Source organism: Chanodichthys erythropterus, chromosome 12, assembly GCF_024489055.1.
Source record: "Chanodichthys erythropterus isolate Z2021 chromosome 12, ASM2448905v1, whole genome shotgun sequence".
In the NCBI taxonomy this organism is placed as follows: Eukaryota; Metazoa; Chordata; class Actinopteri; order Cypriniformes; family Xenocyprididae; genus Chanodichthys; species Chanodichthys erythropterus.
The window spans coordinates 47,089,048-47,107,367 of NC_090232.1; the positions used below are offsets into that span (position 1 = coordinate 47,089,048).

The 18,320-nt window shown below is 40.7% G+C and overlaps 1 protein-coding gene across 2 annotated transcripts; it reads left to right on the forward strand.

Annotated features, from left to right (window-relative positions):
- The first annotated feature begins 1,903 nt into the window (after positions 1-1,903).
- Positions 1,904-7,720, forward strand: LOC137032720 (C-type lectin domain family 4 member E-like). 2 transcript variants are annotated; one of them, XM_067404624.1, is made up of 5 exons: positions 1,904-2,122; positions 4,567-4,668; positions 4,761-4,894; positions 4,965-5,068; positions 5,378-7,720. In XM_067404624.1, exons 1-5 carry the CDS (start codon positions 2,023-2,025, stop codon positions 5,511-5,513), a joined length of 576 nt encoding a protein of 191 aa, XP_067260725.1. In that variant the 5' UTR covers positions 1,904-2,022; the 3' UTR covers positions 5,514-7,720. The 2 variants fall into 2 exon arrangements, with proteins under 2 accessions (XP_067260725.1, XP_067260727.1); XM_067404626.1 differs by having other exon boundaries at positions 4,773-4,894.
- The last annotated feature ends 10,600 nt before the right edge of the window (positions 7,721-18,320 follow it).

Genomic DNA, 18,320 nt, shown 5'->3' on the forward strand with positions numbered 1-18,320 from the left:
ACATGTGGCATTGCTGTGGCCCGCTTGTGGCCCAGATATGGCAAACAGAAGCGGCCCAAACAAGGGCCATAATTCATTGCAGCATGTGAGCCAGATCATTGTGCCATGTAGGCCGGAATTATAAAACTTTGCGTACACACAAAACAGGCCCTCAACGGTTCCTACGCATAAGTTATGATTTATAAAAACAAACTTGACGGGAAAATTTCTGACTCTGACCCATGTGTACAAACATTTTGGAGACAGGGCAGTTTGGCGACACCGATGGTGAGCTGAGGGACTGACAGCAGATGAAGGAAAACCATATAACAGTTTAAATAAATAACAGAATGATTTAAACTCGCATGGAAACTCACGTTTTCATTTTTGATATACACATTTACATTAATATTACACTTTCACTATTGGTGAGGATATTGGATGTTTTTTATCAGTGTAGTGTATTGCACAAATGGCATTTATAGTCCATATCTAATATTTTCCATTGTCTTTGATGGTGTTAACCATGGTGTCACGTGGATGGGAACATGCTTGGAAATGATATGCAGATGAGGTTATGCATAGTAAAACTAGGCGTCGTAAGCTCCATATATGGTGATTTCGGGGAGGAGACAGGATGGAGATGCACGTACACACAATCTTCCGCTGACTGGGATTTATAAAGGGATTTGTGCACAGGTTCTGGCATACGCATGGTTTTATAAATCAGATTTTTTTTGTGTGTGTGTACACAGAATTTAGCTTTTGTGCGTGCGTACACTTTTAGGATGAAATCTAAGCAAAGTTTTATTAAGAGGGCCCTGGGCCGATGCAATGTTGCTATCTGGGCTTCACCACCACCACGGTGCCTGTGGCCAACTCCTCCATTCCATCACCAGTTCAAAGGGTATGGGGGGGATTTTGGATTCAGCCCCCATCCCATATATATATATATATATATATATACATATATGATTTTGTTTAAAAGAAATTCAAGATAAAATTATTTGGCATAATGTTATGTTTGATATGTTATCTTAATATTTTACATACATCATCTTCTTTTAAAGCTGTTTAAAACTTTTGCCCAGAATTATTATCAACTTTAACACTTTATTAGGTCCCCAATGGGCAATTGTTTTGCAGACAGTGGCAACAAACAAAGAAATACATGCATCCACCCAGTCGACAACAGGACAATGAGAGCCATTATCCACAAATGGTGAAAACATGAAACAATGGTGAACCTTCCCAGGAGTGGCCGGCCGACCAAAATTACCCCAAGAGCGCAGCGACGACTCATCCAAGAGGTCACAAAAGACCCCACAGCAACATCCAAAGAACTGCAGGCCTCACTTGCCTCAGTTAAGGACAGTGTTCATGACTCCACATGACTCCACCATAAGAAAGAGACTGGGCAAAAATGGCCTGCATGGCAGAGTTCAAAGATGAAAACCGCTGCTGAGCAAAAAGAACATAAAGGCTCGTCTCAGTTTTGCCAGAAAACATCTTGATGATCCCCAAGACTTTTGGGAAAATACTGTGTGGACTGACGAGACAAAAGTTGAACTTTTTGGAAGGTGTGTGTCCCATTACGTCTGGCGTAAAAGTAACACAGCATTTCAGAAAAAGAACATCATACCAACAGTAAAATATGGTGGTGGTAGCATGATGGTCTGGGGCTGTTTTGCTGCTTCAGGACCTGGAAGACTTGCTGTGATAAATGGAACCATGAATTCTACTGTCTACCAAAAAATCCTGAAGGACAATGTCAGGAAGGGGGCAAGCACTTTTTCACACCACTGTATGTGTGTACCAATAGCTTCAATAGGGCAAATTCTGTGTGTGCGCAAGCGCACTTGGCAATAAAGCTCTTTCTGATTCTGATAACGAAACTGCCTTATAAACACAGTAAACAGCAGCCAAGACCAGAGAGAAACAGAGAAAGGAGTGTCAGACTGAGACATTTAGCTTACAAGTAGGCATCATTCTGAGAACAACAGCTCATCTGTCAAGACGTACTGCAAGACACAAGAACAAATAATGGAATTAGAGAACTTTCATGATAATAAACTCAGAAATAATAAGTACACAACTGGACCACAAAGATACTGCCAGGATGAAGGAAGAGCTCAAAATCGCAGTAAGTAAAGCATTTAATTTGAAACAGAGTAGGCATCAGGGAGGTTTCAGGAAATGACAACTGTTAGATTTTAATCATTGTTTCCAAGACAAATATGTCAATATTTCTGCTTTTATATTTTTATTATTATTATTATTTGTATTAACACATAATATTTTTTTCGTTTGACTTTTTTTCAGTATATTTTCTTGTTTGCATATTTTACAGTAAAAACAAAGTTACTTACAAAGTTTGATTAGAAAATTAATATTTCAGGTTTATATTTTAGGTAGATGACTTAATTTTTAGGTAAATTACCTTCTTATATTTCAAAACTCTCAGCTTTTTATACAAACAGTTATGGTATGCTTTTCCTTTTATGCCCCATTGGGCATGGAATGACTTGAGTAGAGTTTTTTGTCACCTTTGAATATGTATTTTGCAAACTGATTTAAAAGAGTCTTGCAAGTGCTTGTATCGACCCTATTTTAATTAACTGTTTTGTTTGAGCACACTTTTGTCCTTGTTTTTTGTGTGAAACTATGTGTGCTGCCGTCTTGACCAAGTCTTCCTGGAAGAATAGATTGTGATATCTCAATGGGATCTTCCTGGTTAAATAAAGGATAAATAAAATAAATTTAAAAAATATACTTCTAATAAATATAGTTCTGTCATGAAGCTCTAGATGGTGCAGGCTGATAGGTCGACTTGCTTGCAATCACATCATTCTCTATAGGGCACAGCTTATTGGTTGCTGCTCTATCAGTAGCCATTAAGCTTGCTTCTCAACTCTCAAATACTTGCCTATCATTTGCTATAGCAGTTGTAGCAGAAAGTTACCACACACACACAAAGGTTCTTCAGTGGTTGAGGTGCTATATAACACCACTCCTGTATAAAGAACCTATTAAGACCCTGTACAGTATGTTAAAGGTTCTCTACACTGTTAAAAAATAAATAAATAAATAAAATAAATGCATGACAGCACAGGGTGCCAAACATTAACCATTAATGAAATAATTGTTAAGATAGTAAAAAAAAAAAAAAAAAAAGAGAGAGAGAGAGAGAAATAAACAGTCAATAACTGGTTGAAGTGTCTGCCAAACCAAAAATAAAACAGACATTTTCTGGATTAGTATTGTGAAACATTAAAACTCTGTGTAAATCTCACATGCAATATCTAATGTAAATATCACTGCAGCAACAACTACACTACTGTCTTTAAATAAAGAAACGTGCAACATGACATTAAAGCTTCTTCTCCTGGACTGAAGCACAGGCTCTACTCTCCAGCACAATGGTAACCTCAAACAAAAATGGTGCTAAATAGCACTAAAACTGGTTCATTTGTTTGTAATCATAGGAGAACCACTTTAAGTGCTATATAGCACCTATATTTAAAGGTCCTACAGCACCTTTGTCAAATGGCAAGAGTCTTTGTCAAGAGTCTCGTGTGGGCGCCCTGTCATGTTTCCTTATGGATTTGGGGACTTTGGGGGACTTTTTTTGTACAGAAAATAATAAAGATTGAAAATAATAAAGTTTGATGTCACCGTTATGGAGGTAAGTGTTTGCTTTAGCTTGGCTCCTGACCCTTGAGTGTTCAATATCAGTTTTGCTACTCTGTGTTTAAAGCACATTTGTTAAAGCAAGATTTACAAAACAATCTCAGGTCAGTTGAATCTGTTTGTTTAATGATGATGCAATCATCATCATCATCTTCTGTCCTGGTTCACTACATCAGCTGTTATTGACATTAAAACTTTCAAAATATCAAAGCAGGAAAGGATTGTATTCAGTATTATAGGGCTATAATGATGTTATATTGTATGTTGCTTTATTTAAAGGCAGTAACTGCTGATACAGTAATTACATTTTACATTACATTTTACAGACAATGTTTCAGAATAATAATCCTGGTCAATATCTGTAAATTAACTGTTTATTTTTTTTAAACTAAAAAAAAAAAAAAAAATATATATATATATATATATATATATATATATATATATATATATATATATATATATATATATATATATATATATATATATATATATTTTACCTTAAGGTTACAGTTTGGCAGATGCTTCTGCCAGTCATTGAATTTTTTTTTTAACGATCATTAACCATTATTTTTGTTTTTAATTGTTTTGTTGTTGTTGTTGTTGGGGACAGGATTAATAATGGCATTAAAATACAGTGTATTTCCTGAAGTTAATGTGGTTTTCAAAATTTTTTTAGGAAATATTTCAGGGCCCCCACATAAGACTCTTATGGTTCTACATAGCACCATTTGACCTTTAAATATAGGTGCTATATAGCACTTAAAGTGGTTCCCCTATAATTACAAGCCAATGAGCCACTTTTACTGCTATTTAGCACCATTTTTGTTTAGAGTGCATGACAGAACTGACAATATGGAGTGTATTCATTAATATTTGTGTTTTGTTCCTGTTTGGCAGGAAGTCGATGTTTGGTGGTGATCACAGTGTGTCTCGGGATCCTTTGTCTTCTTCTGATTGCTGCCATTATATATCAGCACATTATGTGCACTTCTAAACAGGGTTTGTTTTTCTGTACATCATTTATTTTTTCTATTTCTTACTCTTTTTTATGTATATTATTTTATGTATATAGTTTTTTAAAAAAAAAGTAGTGTTTCTATTAGGATATGTGTGGGGTCCAGATGGTTTGTTCATATCCAATAAGGAGATGAGCTGGTCTGACAGCAGGCAGTACTGCAGGGATCGAGGAGCTGATCTGGTCATTATCGACACTGAAGAGAAGCAGGTGAGTTTGTGTGAGAGTCTGTTCATGAATGAGAGGAATCACACTTATTCCTGTTTTTATTCACACACAGAGACACATAACTTCATTAGTCAAGGAGAGTGTGTGGATTGGTTTGACTGATGTTGAGAATGAAGGGACCCTGATATGGGTGGATAATTCACCCCTGAATAAAGGGTAAGTGCTTGACACTTCCATAAAATCATGTATTTATTTGTTTTGGTCTTAGTAATTCTCATTTTAAAAATAAGAACAACAAAACCTCCATTAAATTGCTCAAGACAGCTTTTCCACAAACACAAAACCACAAAAGGCAAATTAATTATATTTAAGAAAAACTCTCTTTTACTTTCCTGCACTTTCATTACTGCTTTAGCTAAGTTTAATCTTGAAACTTGTCAATGGACTGTTTATTTATTTATTTATTGTGTGTGACATTCTTAATTTGTTAGTTGCTGAATGGATAAAATCTTTTTTTTGTTGAAGGTTTTTTGTTGAAGGTCAACCGAATAACTATTATTCAGATGAGGACTGTACTGAACTGAATCCTACAAAACACGCCCTGAACAACTGGAGTGATCTCCAATGCTCTTACAAGAAAAAAGGGATTTGTGAGAAATAGGATTTATCTTGATTTTTCATGCTAAAACTCATATCATCTTATGGAATCAATCTTATTGTGATCGCATTGTGAATAAATAACATATTAAGATTCCTGTCATATAAACTCAATTTATTTCATCATGCTTTCATGTGAAAGGGTTTATGCTGCACACTTTACATCTGATGTGTTCATGTCTTACTCCATCACAAGCTTAATTAGATCTTATTTGAGCTGTTATCATACATCTCATTTGCTGGTCTGAAGTGTTAAGGTAAAAATCACAGTAAAGTATTGGTGCCGTATTCACAAAATTTAAGAGTTCTTCTCCTAAATAACAGTAAAAGTGCTTTGCAGGGGTGTTGCTAGACCCTCTTTTTACCCTCAGTAAAATCTTGCTATGTCCCAGTAAAATTTTCTTAATAAATATTTTTCTGATGAGGAAGATTAAACAGTAAACTCCACAGTGTTAAATCAACACGGTCAGTGTTCATATGGGAACCACCAGAAGGGTGTTAAAGTAACACTGAAGCAGTGTTAAAGTTAATTAGATACTTAAGTGATTAACTGACTGATGATAACAAGCAGAATCACTGAAGGAAAGAGAAACACAAGAACTACAACTGACTACAACTGATTTCCTTCACTTTCGCAGTGGAATCTGAGCTGAGAAGAAGCTTGTTTCCGCCACGGAATTAAAAAAAAAAAAAAAAAAAAAAGAGAAAATTGCCATTTTTGATCTCGAAATTCTGACTTTTTTTCCTCGGAATTGCATGATATAAAGTTGTAATTGCTAGTTATAAAGTCAGAATTACAATTCTGACTTTTTTCTTGCAACTGCAAGTTATAAAGGGCAAAATACTTTGTTTTCATAGAATTGCGAGTTTATAACATGGTCAGGACAGGAAGTGAAAAGCAAATGAAGAAGATGGACGAAAGTCCTTAATGTACTGGTTGAGACGCTATTACAAGACAGAAAATCACAACATATGTTTGACATGATCCTTAAGTTAAAAAGAGGAGCGATTTATGTAGTTAATTGGAATATTTTCCTGTCATCGAGGTAAGCAACTTCTCCAGTGCCCGGTTGCATAAAGCACCTCAAGTTAAGGCATGATTTCCCCTTACCTAATGGAATATCTATATTATTTGTCTATATAATATATAGTCTTTAACATAATCCCTTAAAAAGTTCCCTTAAAACGTGTTTTACGACATCGACCCAGATTTTGCCATTATAAAATTCTATTGTTGCCATGGACACGTTATTTGTTAATATAATTAGGGTAATCCACATATGTAATTTGATCAATGTTTATGTGAATAAACGCTTAAATTAAAATGTTTATCATATAAATCAGCCAATCATGTCTCGTTAGAAGACTTGGATTGAACCTGCTTGTTCTGTGTATCACTTAAGGTGAAGTTTTGCAAAACGTTATATTAAGGAAAATTACACTCAAGGTGCTTTATGCAATCGGAAACAGAAAGCAAATGAAAGCATACAAAACTAGGTATACTACTTTTTGCTTAGTGGTTGCATATGCAAACCACTTGTATTAACTTTTATTAACTATATTAACTGTATAAACTTTTGACAAAGCGGTCACTGCACACACAAGGATTATCCGACTCGGCTCCTCCCGACCACAGACGCAGGATTACAAGCCACTTTTTCCTGCATTTTTCAGTGAATTTATTGCATTTTTTCCCCACCGATGAACAACAACTTTTGGTACACGATGTAAGCTCCTTGTGGTTTCTCTGTTTGATCGATTAGAGCAACCATAAATGATGCAAAACCTTAAGTAGAAAATCACTTCCTGCCCTCAATCAGCATTTCGCACCACACTGTGATGTCATGTGCAGACAAACTATTTGCCTCAGTGGTGCACAGTGTCTTTGGGCAGATTGCTGATGCAGATTGCCAGCAAAAAAAAAAAATAAAAAATAATAATAATTTTATGATGGTTTGTGATTTGGTCTTAGTGACTTAGAAGTCCTCTTGACTACTCCTAACTTTTCACAGATTTAGGAGCTAGTTTTAACATTAAAATGCTTTGTGAAATATTCTTAGAAAATGTAGAAGTCCTATAATTAGGATTTACATGCCCATTATTTTTAAGAGTTAGGAGCTACTTTTAGCCTTAAGATGTTTTGTGAATACAGCACCCGATGTCTAAAGTGTCCCAGATTGCCCTGATTCACCCGTTATTGAGTGTCTGTGAAACTGCTTTTGTGTTGTATTGTTTATGCTTTTGAATAAAATGGTCAATAACACCATAGAAAACTTCATTTTTGTTTTTATTTCACATTTCATTCATGCATATCTGCTTCATTGTACTTCCAGCCCAGCAGAGAGCAGCTTTGCCAAACTGAAGGGATAAGAGAAGAAGAAACTGGATGTGTTTAAATCTATTTTTTAGACAATGGCAGCATCCAAAATCACATACTTCCCTACTATATAGTAGGCAAAAAACATATGTCACAGAAGAAGCATGTATGAATTCACAGTACTTATAGGCTAAAAGTACCCAGATTATCTACTTCTGATAAGATTCTGAAGTGCACATCTGAATGGCAGTAACTGACGAATGTAGTATGTCCGTATAACATTCAGCCCCTTCATTTCATGTTCCACAATCCATGCATTCAGCAAATAAAAATGAGAAGTGTAACAAGCTATTTGTCAAAATGAGCCAACAATATTCACGGCACCACAATGGCAGAGTAGTGCAGACGTTACAGTGCAAAAAAAAAATTAAAGAAGAGAAGTGTATCTATAGAATTTATTTATGGAAAGTATTGGACTGGGAAGTTTTTCATTGTGGTTGTTGTCATGCACATGCAATCCACATGTACCAGATGGGCCGGATCTGGGCCACTATATGGGTCTGTTTACACTTGGTCACTTATGTGTTTTCTCTGATCGGATCCGATCACAAAAAGACCACCCAGATAGCAACTTTGTGTCGGCCCAAATCCGGCCCACATCTGGCACATGCGGAATGATGATCTGGCCCACATGTGGCAGGAATGATGGCACTTGGGCGGACCGCTCCTGTTTGCCAGATCTGGACCACAAGCAGGCCATAGAAATGCCAAATGTCAGCCAAGAGCAAAGAACTGGACCTTATCTGATCCACAAAATCTTATGTATTATTTATAGAGTCATTTCAACATTAACAAGCCTGTTTTCAAGCAGAATCACTGAGGGAAAGAAGAAAAAAAGAGATGAGCAGAAACACAAGAACTACAACTGACTTCAATCACAGCCTTAGAGGAAATCAACTAAAGATAAAAGACATGAAATCTCTGAAGATCTGATTAAACAACTCCAAAAACAGCATTACCAGCTTCACTTATTACTAACCAGACTGACTTTATTTCTGTCACACGTCTACAGAAGCTCTTATTGAGAATTAACAGAAGTTTAACTCTCATGTTTGTTTCATTTTAGGTTACCATGATGGTGATTGATGTTTCCATTAGTTGGCCTCTTAACTTTTAACATATATATTTGTTTTCTCTGGCTGTTGTGGTAGTGTTTCTGTCAAACACATTAGCAGTAGCAAAGAAAACTGAAGCGTGATCATGTGATCATTGTTAACTATTGATGGTTTTGTAATCATCATATAGCCTGTGAACAACACTGTGTCCAACAATTAGCTATCAAATAGTCTGCTTCACTGAAGTCGTAATCAGAATATGAATCTCAATGATGGTGACAATAAACAAAATATTTAGACAATCAGATCAGCTGCATAATGCTCTGATGCGTTCTGGGAGTTTTGTACTATAGTACCCAGCATGCATTGCAGCTACATGATGCTTTTGATTGTCACCATAGTTGAGATTCATGTGCTGATTCTTGATGTCTTAGTGTGTCATCTCATCTTTTTAAAAAAAAGAAATAATAATAATTTCTGCAATACAGCTCAAGCTCATGTCACAGAAACACAGGGTTTGTAATGTTAGTGTATTAATGGTGCAAAACATTTTTTTTTCATCTAAACATCATTGATTAGTAAAATCACAAACAGCTTACAGCCAACACCTGATCTCATTTCAATTTTTATTGCTGCTGCTAATGTGTTTGGTAAACACACTATCACAGCAGTCAGAAAAGACAGTTTTATATGTGTAAAGTTAAGAGGTCAACTAATGGAAATATCAATCACCATCATGGTAACCTCAAATGTAACAAACGAGTTAAACCTGTTAATTCTCAATAAGAGCTTCTGTAGACGTGTGACAGAAATAAAGTCAATCTGGATAGTAATAAGTGAAGCTGGTAATGCTGTTTTTGGAGTTGTTTAATCAGATCTTCAGAGATTTAATGTCTTTTATCTTCAGTTGATTTCATCGAAGGCTGTGGCTGAAGTCAGTTGTAGTTCTTGTGTTTCTGCTCATCTCTTTTTTTCTTCTTTCCCTCAGTGATTCTGCTTGAAAACAGGCTTGTTAATGTTGAAATGACTCTATAAATAATATATAAATATTTTGTGGATCAGATAAGGTCCAGTTCTTTGCTCTTGGCTGACATTTGGCATTTTTGTGGCCTGCTTGTGGTCCAGATCTGGCAAACAGGAGCGGTCCGCCCAAGTGCCATCATTCCTGCCACATGTGGGCCAGATCATCATTCCGCATGTGCCAGATGTGGGCCGGATTTGGGCCGACACAGTGTTGCTATCTGGGCAGGGGCCTCATTTATAAAACTTTGCGTAAAAGTGTACGTATGTGCAAAAGCTAAATTCTGCGTACGCACAAAAATATTCAGATTTATAAAACCATGCGTATGCCAGAACCTGCGCACAAATCCCTTTATAAATCCCAGTCAGCGGAAGATGGTGTGTACGTGCATCTCCACCCTGTCTCCTCTCCGAAATCACCATATATGGAGCTTACGACGCCTAGTTTTACTATGCATAACCTCATCTGCATATCATTTCCAAGCATGTTCCCATCCACGTGACACCATGGTTAACACCATCAAAGACAATGGAAAATATTAGATATGGACTATAAATGCCATTTGTGCAATACACATTACATTGATAAAAATCATCCTCTTTATGTTTTAGAATAATATATCAAAATATCCATAAAAACAAAATTGTATAAAATACTTCAGATAAAGGTTTTAGAATAGAGTTGTTTCATTCATTTCCACTGGGCAAATAGTATTTTAATAGTTTTAAACTATTCAAATCAAATCTATGCTGATAAGGTGAACATATCTTTTATGAAGTTTATAGGCTATTTTTTTGTGGAAACAGATCGGCCTACACTCTTAAAACAGATGTTAAAAACAACACAACCTGTGTTATATTTTAACACACCCGTGTGTCTAGTTAAGGACAACACATTTTGTGTTAATTTTAACTCAACCAGTGTGTTATTTTTTCTTAATACAGGCATAAAATATTTAACACACTAATGTGTGTGTGAGAGAGAGAGAAACGACACTGTGTCCAACACAACATGTGTTAACTATCATCCAATCACATTGCTGCTACGTCACTCCACAAGCCGTTAAGCAAGTTTGTGCCTCTTTCTTCATCGGTGGATGACTTAACACACGGGTGTGTTAAGATATAACACAGGTTGTGTTAAAAACAACACAACCTGTTATATCTTAACACATCCGTGTGTCTAGTTAAGGACAACACATGTTGTGTTACTTTTTTTAACTCAACCAGTGTGTTATTCTTCTTAACACAGGCAATGTGTTAAAATATTTAACACACTAATGTGTCATAAATCACACAATTTGTGTCATAGATGTGCTATTTTTGACCAGTTATAATGAATGTAATACACACTCTTAGAAAGGATGTGTTAAAACTGACTCAAAATGTGTTCAATTCTTACACATCAGTGTGTGAGTTTAGAGACGACACTTGTTGTGTTAATTCTGACACATTCACTGAGTAAATGATTTTAACACAGTAAATGTGTCAGGAAGGTGATCTGCTGTTAACAAGCAGAATCAAAGGAGAAATTCACAATTTTTAAGCCACCATCGTGGAGATGAGTGTTTGCTTTAGTTGGGCTCTTGAGCCTTGACTTTTTAAATATTAGATTTTGTTTGGGCTGTTGTAACAGCTAGTCAAGCAAACAGAAAAGTTGATCAGGTGGTATTGGTTATTTTTTCACATAATCATTATTTGACCTGAATCACTGAACTCATTTAGAGCCCAATCTCTGAGTTAGATTTACATTATTGATTACAGCAGAACTGTGATTCTACAGCAGAAGATCAACTTTATCAATATAATCCAAAGGATTTCCAAAAGGTTGTTCTGATTTAAAAAAAAAAAAAAAGCTCTTTCCTTTAGAGACACAGACATCAACAATCAGCCTGTGAATCTCAACAACGGTGAGAATAATAAAGCATGTTGCAGTGCATGCTGGGAGCCAACAATTAAAATTCATCTATGGCTCCCATCATGCATTGCTGCATGAATAAATTATGAGCTTAACTGTTTTAGTAATTTCCTTTATTCCCACTATTTTTTTTTCTTTCTCTGTTTTATGTGACTTTTTAGTAGCTTCTTTTCTAATGTTTCTAAAATCAGAATATGTTGCCTGTCACCACTGTTGAGATTCACAGGCTGATTCTTGATGTCTGTGTGTGCCTAAAAGCAAGTTTTTTTTTTTTTGATCAGAGCAACTATTTAAGAAATACCTTTCAATTATGTAGAAAAAGCTGATCTTCTGCTATAATCAATAATGTAAATCCAGCTCAGAGATTGGGCTCTAAATGAGATCACACAAATAATGATTATGTGAAAACATAACAAACACCACCTGATCATCTTTTCATCTTTGCTTGTCTGGCTGTTATAACTCAGTTACAACAGCCCAAGCAAAATCTAATATTATAAAGTCATGGGTCAAGAGCCCAACTAAAGCAAACACTCCTCTCCATGATGGTAACTTAAAATTGTGAATTTCTCCTTTGATTCTGCTTGTTAACAGCAGATCACCTTCCTGACACATTTAATGTGTTAAAATCATAACACAATGAATGTGTCAAAATGAACACAAGTCCACCGATGAAGAAAGAGGCACAAACTTGCTTAACGGCTTGCGGAGTGACGTAGCAGTAATGTGATTGGATGATAGTTTAACACATGTTGTGTTGGACACAGTGTTGTTTCTCTCTTTCTCTCTCTGCACATGATCAACTTAAATTGACACAAAAATGTGTTAAAATAGCCATAACACAAAAAATGTGTTATTAATTAACACATCCTTTTTGAGAGTGTACTTATTTATTGCAGTGTAAATACAATTGTCTGTCTCGGCGCGTCAATGACAAAGTATTTTAAAAAAGGAAACGTGCAAATCTTACCGTTTTCGTCAAATTATATCCTTCAAATACAGTGGTAATTGTTTGAAGATCCTTCCTGAAGACACCTCCCTGCAGCTGTGGTTATACAGTAATATATTATCATTGGATCTCTTCAAACTGTACAATGGACCATTCGACCACCCAATCCAGCAGCGTCTTTCATAATATCGAAGTTAAGTGTGCATCACTGATCGTTGTTCTCGCTAAAATATTTTGTCATAACATCTGCAGTTTAGTTTAAAGAGGAATTATTGTGCTCCTAGCGCCCCTCGCTGTTATTAAAGCAGCATGTCACAGGAAAAGTGAAAAAAGTAGCACATCTACCATCTAAATTCATATCATTTTTAAAAATTTACTTTGTTTACAATTGTTTAAGTTCTTCGTAATGACTGTGTAATGTAATTTCAGTGCTTATCACCAATAGTGAAAGTGTAATAATAATGTAAATGTGTATATCAAAATGAAAGCATGATTTAAATCATTCTTTTATTTATTTAAACAGTTATTGTGAACATGCACTGTATTTATGATTAGGACTCATAATTTGGATTTAAAGTGGTTTTCCTTCATCTGCTGTCAGTCCCTCAGCTCACCATCGGAGTCGCCAAACTGCCCTGTCTTTAAAATGTTTGTACGCATGGGTCAGAGTTTGCATGGAGGTGCGCAAATTTTCCCGTCATGTTTGTTTTTATAAATCTCAACTTACGCGTAGAAACTGACGTACGCACTTTCAGGGCCTGTTTTGTGCATATGCAAAGTTTTATAAATGAGGCTCCAGGTCTGAATGCCCTCCGAAACGCATTTGAGACGGATATAAATCTGTTCACTCAAACCACTTTGGAAGGTGGTCTGGGACACATTCCAGTCAAAACTGAACAAGTCTAAATGCATCTGGTTGTTGAAACCACATATGTAAATTTAACTCCTACTAGTGTGTTGTAGGCTAAATAATATGTTATAGCCAGAAATGACAGCACCAGAAATTACATGCATCATGTATCACCGCAGATAAGCAGCAGAGGATCTCTTCAGACAAACCCACTGGATATGAACAAACCTCAATAAATACAGTACAATTTTTTTATTATTTGTGTTATAAAGTGTAACTATAAATATAAATCCATTTAAACAAACCCTGTTCCAATAACTTCCTTAGTTCCCTTTCGATACTTCACTCGTACTGCGTATGGGGGAAAAGTCTCCCTTTTTCCCCGCTACTGAAGCCTTTTCAATAATGCAGTGTAACTGCATCATCATTGGTTCACTCATAGACAAGTTGTTGAACCAATGACGGCGCGGCATAGCTGCGCGGCCTATGGCGAGAAAGCGCGCAAATTTTCCCGCCGAAAGGGGCAGGGTAATGGACTATATAAGTGAGCATTTCGCCATAGGCCATCAGTCCTTTCTCCTTCAGCAACGACTCTACTTCTCTTCGCTGATCCTCGCCGAAGCCTGCTCGCCGCCTGGAAAAGAAGTTCGTCGCCGAGAAGAAGCTCTGTCGCCATCGAAGAGGCCCTGCAGCGGACCCTGCCTTCGCCCTCGTTGACTGTCGCCGCAGTGCCGTCAACGAGCCGCCGCCTCCCGCTTCCTGCTTCTGGCTGCTTCTCAGCGCGTCTCCTGCCGCCATCCGGCGCCATCATTAGAGCATCTCCCTGCGGTTTATACAAACTGCTTCTCCGAGCACTTTTCCAGCGGTTTTCACCGCTCTTTGAGCTTCCGCGGCCCTCGCCATTAAAGAGCCTCCCAATCGCCGTTTTCACGGCGCCTGGCATTTTTCAATGCCACACCACTCCTGTGGCACGTGCAGGGCCCCTCTGCACGAAGACGATGGACACGGCGAGTGCGTTGGATGCCTGGGCAAGCCCCATGCGGATGACGCGCTTGCCGGCGGCTCATGTCCGCACTGCGAGTGCATGAGTCTGGCGTCTCTGCACTCGCAGGCTGCTTTCTTCAGGGAAAATGACCCCGCCGCTCGCGCTCTCCCGTCTCCTTCCCCCTGCGAGCCGGCCAGGAAGAGACAGCGGGGCAGAACGGTCCAGCGCACGGAGTTGAGAGAGCCCACGTCGGCCCAGCGCCCGCATGTCTCGCCCTCTCCCAACAGAACAGTCCTCCGTCTTGTTCTCCTGCCCGGAACAACGTCCCTCAGCAGATGCGAGCGATCTTGTTTCCTTTGGCGGATCGGACGAAGAGCTGCTCGACGACTCTATGTCTTTGGCAGCCTCTGAAGTTGAAGGATGGGTTGGCGAGTCGGACGACCCTGCCCCCCTGCCTTCCCTGGAGCCCATTGATCACGGCACGGGCATGGACACCAAGCTCTTCCGCATTCTTTCTAGAGCCATGGAGGATTTGGACCTCGAGTGGGCCCCACCAGAGGAGCCTTCGCGGAGCCGCCTGGACGAATGGTTTCTTCCAGGTCATCGCCAAGCCCCTCGGCAGCACTCCGCCCCGTTCTTTCCCGAGGTGCACGAGGAGCTAACTAAGTCATGGCATGCTCCTTACTCCGCCCGCCTGCACACTACCCACCGATCAGCCCTCACCACTGTAGACGGCTCGGAGGAGAAGGGCTACGAGCACCTGTCGCCCCTGGATGAAGCAGTGGCCGCTCACCTCTGTCCTCTGTCCACCCACGGCTGTGGGATGGAAAACCAAGAGGACCCTCCCGTCCAAGCCCTGCAGGACCACCTCTGCCCTGGCAGGAAGGGCATACGCATCTGCGGGCCAAGCCGCTTCAGCGCTCCACTCTATGGCCATCTTTCAGGTGTTCCAGGCCAAACTTCTCCGCTCCCTGGACGAGTCTGGCATTGACGCACCTGCCTTCAGGGACCTCCGCAGCGCCACTGACTTAGCCCTGCAGGCCACGAAGGCCACGGCCCAGGCCATTGGGAGATCTATGGCCAGCCTGGTTGTGTTGGAGCGCCACCTGTGGCTCAACCTGACGGAGATCAAAGATCAGGACAAGACGGCTTTTCTGGATGCCCCCGTCTCCCCGTCAGGACTCTTTGGACCAGCAGTGGAGGGATTCACGGAGTGATTTACGGCAGCTCAGAAGTCTTCTCAAGCGATGAGACACTTTTTGCCAAAACGCTCAAGCTCTGCGTCTGCTTCTAGCCGCCACAGGCCTGCGGCGGCTCAGCAGACTAAACCTGCCCTCTCTGCTTCTCAGGCAGCTCCCTTGTGCAAGCTCCCCTCCGCCTCGCTTATCTCTGGGCGCGGGAGAAATGCAGTCTGCTGTAATAGGGCCCACAAATGTTGCGTCCTCACCAACCGCCGTTTTCACGGCGACCTATTTTTTACTCACTCCACAAAAGAGCAAATTTCCTCTTCCACCCAACTGCTTACTTTCACATCCAGATAGCCCCCCAGCACAGGCGATTCTTGAGATTCGCGTTTGAGGGTGTGGCTTACCAATATACGGTCCTTCCCTTCGGGCTGTCTCTGGCTCCTCGCACCTTTACGAAGTGCATGAATGCGGCACTTTCCCCTCTGAGGCAGATGGGAATATGGGTTCTGAATTATCTCGACGACTGGCTCATCCTGGCCAGTTTGCGAACAGAGCTGGAATATCACAGATCCGTGCTCCTCAGCCACTTAGAGTGCCTAGGTCTCAGGGTCAAACCAGCCAAGAGCTCACTGCTTCCCACTCAACGTATTTCGTTCCTGGGTGCAGTCTTCAACTCGGTCTGTATGACGGCAATAGTCTCGCCAGAGCGCGCTCTGGCTATTCAGCAGCTCGCGGCCTCCATCAGGAACAAAGCCTACCTCCCTCTGAAGCTGTTCCAGAGGTTGCTAGGGCTGATGGCTTCCGCCTCCCCAGTTCTTCAGCTCGGCCTGCTTCGCATGCGGCCTCTGCAGTACTGGCTGAAATTTCGGGTCCCTCCTTACGCCTGGCGGCACGGCCGCCTGCGCCTCAAGGTCAATCAGGCCTGTTTAGCAGCCCTGAAACCCTGGATAACCCCCCCTGTTTTAATCTTGGAGTACCCCTACAGGCGGTGTCACAAACAATGGTGCTTTCGACAGACGCGTCCAACTCGGGTTGGGGCGCTCTGTGCGAAGGCAGTCCAGCCTTCGGCTCGTGGTCCCACGAGGAGAGCCATCTGCATATCAACTGCCTCGAGATGTTGGCAGTGATACGAGCCCTCGATGCATTTCAGGCTCATCTGACGGGTCGCCACGTCTTAGTCCAGTCGGACAGTATGACTGTGGTTTCCTACATAAACAGCCAAGGGGGTCTTTTGTCCAGCCGCTTGTGCGCTCTGGCGAAGCGCCTTTTGGAATGGGCATCTCCAAGGGTTTGGTCGCTCAGAGCGACCCATATAGCCGGGAAGAACAATCTGGGAGCAGATATGCTGTCTCAGAGCAACATATGGGATATGGGAGTCCTTCGGGAAGGCAGAGGTAGACCTCTTCGCCTCAGAAGACAACTCTCATTGCCCAACCTATTATTCGAAGGAGGACGATGCGTTGGCCCACACTTGGCCCAATACCCTTCTTTACGCTCTTCCCCCGGTCGCTCTGATCCCGCAGGTCATCAGGCGTATCAGGGAGGACAAACACAGAATTCTGTTAGTGGCCCCACTCTGGAGGAGCCAAGTTTGGACCTTGGAGCTGTTCAGGCTTTCCACGAAAGCCCCATGGCCGATCCCCCTGAGACAGGACCTCCTCTCTCAGGCGAACAGAACAATCTGGCACCCACAGCCAGAGCTTTGGGCTCTATATCTGTGGTCCCTCGACGGGAGCCGTCTGACCTCCCAAGGAATGTGCTAGATACCATTTCCCAGGCGAGAGCCCCGTCCACGAGGCGCCTCTACGCCCAGAAATGGTCGGTCTTTGTTAGCTGGTGTTCTACACGTAACATAGACCCAGAGGAGTGCGACGTATCTTCTATACTGGCCTTCCTCCAAGAGCGTTTGGATTCGGGGCGAGCCCCCTCCATGCTCAAGGTTTACATAGCAGCCATTGCAGCGTTTCACTCGCCCATCGCTGGTCAGTCAGTGGGACGGAATTGCCTTGTTATAAGGCTTCTGAGGGGTTCCAGGCGATTACATCCACCTCGGCCCCTCACCGTTCCCTCCTGGGACCTTTCTCTGGTCCTCAGAGCTCTTAAAGGTCCTCCTTTTGAGCCACTGCGTCTAGCAAACCTCAGGCCCCTGACATTTAAAACCGTTCTGCTACTTGCGTTGGCATCAGGCAAGCGTGTTTGCAACTTGCAGCCCTTCTGGCAGTCTGACCAGCTCTTTGTTTGTTTTGGTGGCCGCACCAAAGGGTCTTCGGTCTCAAAGCAGCGTTTCTCACGTTGGACTTTCACATGCTCACTTATATAGTCCATTACCCCGCCCCTTTCGGCGGGAAAATTCATGAGCTTTCTCGCCATAGGTCGTGCAGCTATGCCGCGCCGTCATTGGTTCAACAACTTGTCTATGAGTGAACCAATGACGATGCAGTTACACTGCGTTATTGAAAAGGCTTCAGTA

Bases quoted from the DNA above. Each gene is read 5' to 3' on its own strand.
- LOC137032720 (XM_067404624.1), top strand. From the start codon at position 2,023: ATGGAATTAGAGAACTTTCATGATAATAAACTCAGAAATAATAAGTAC. The intron at 4,669-4,760 runs GTTTGTTTTTCT...AAAAAAAAGTAG, and splicing joins TATGTGCACTTCTAAACAGG to TGTTTCTATTAGGATATGTG. The intron at 4,895-4,964 runs GTGAGTTTGTGT...ATTCACACACAG, and splicing joins TCGACACTGAAGAGAAGCAG to AGACACATAACTTCATTAGT.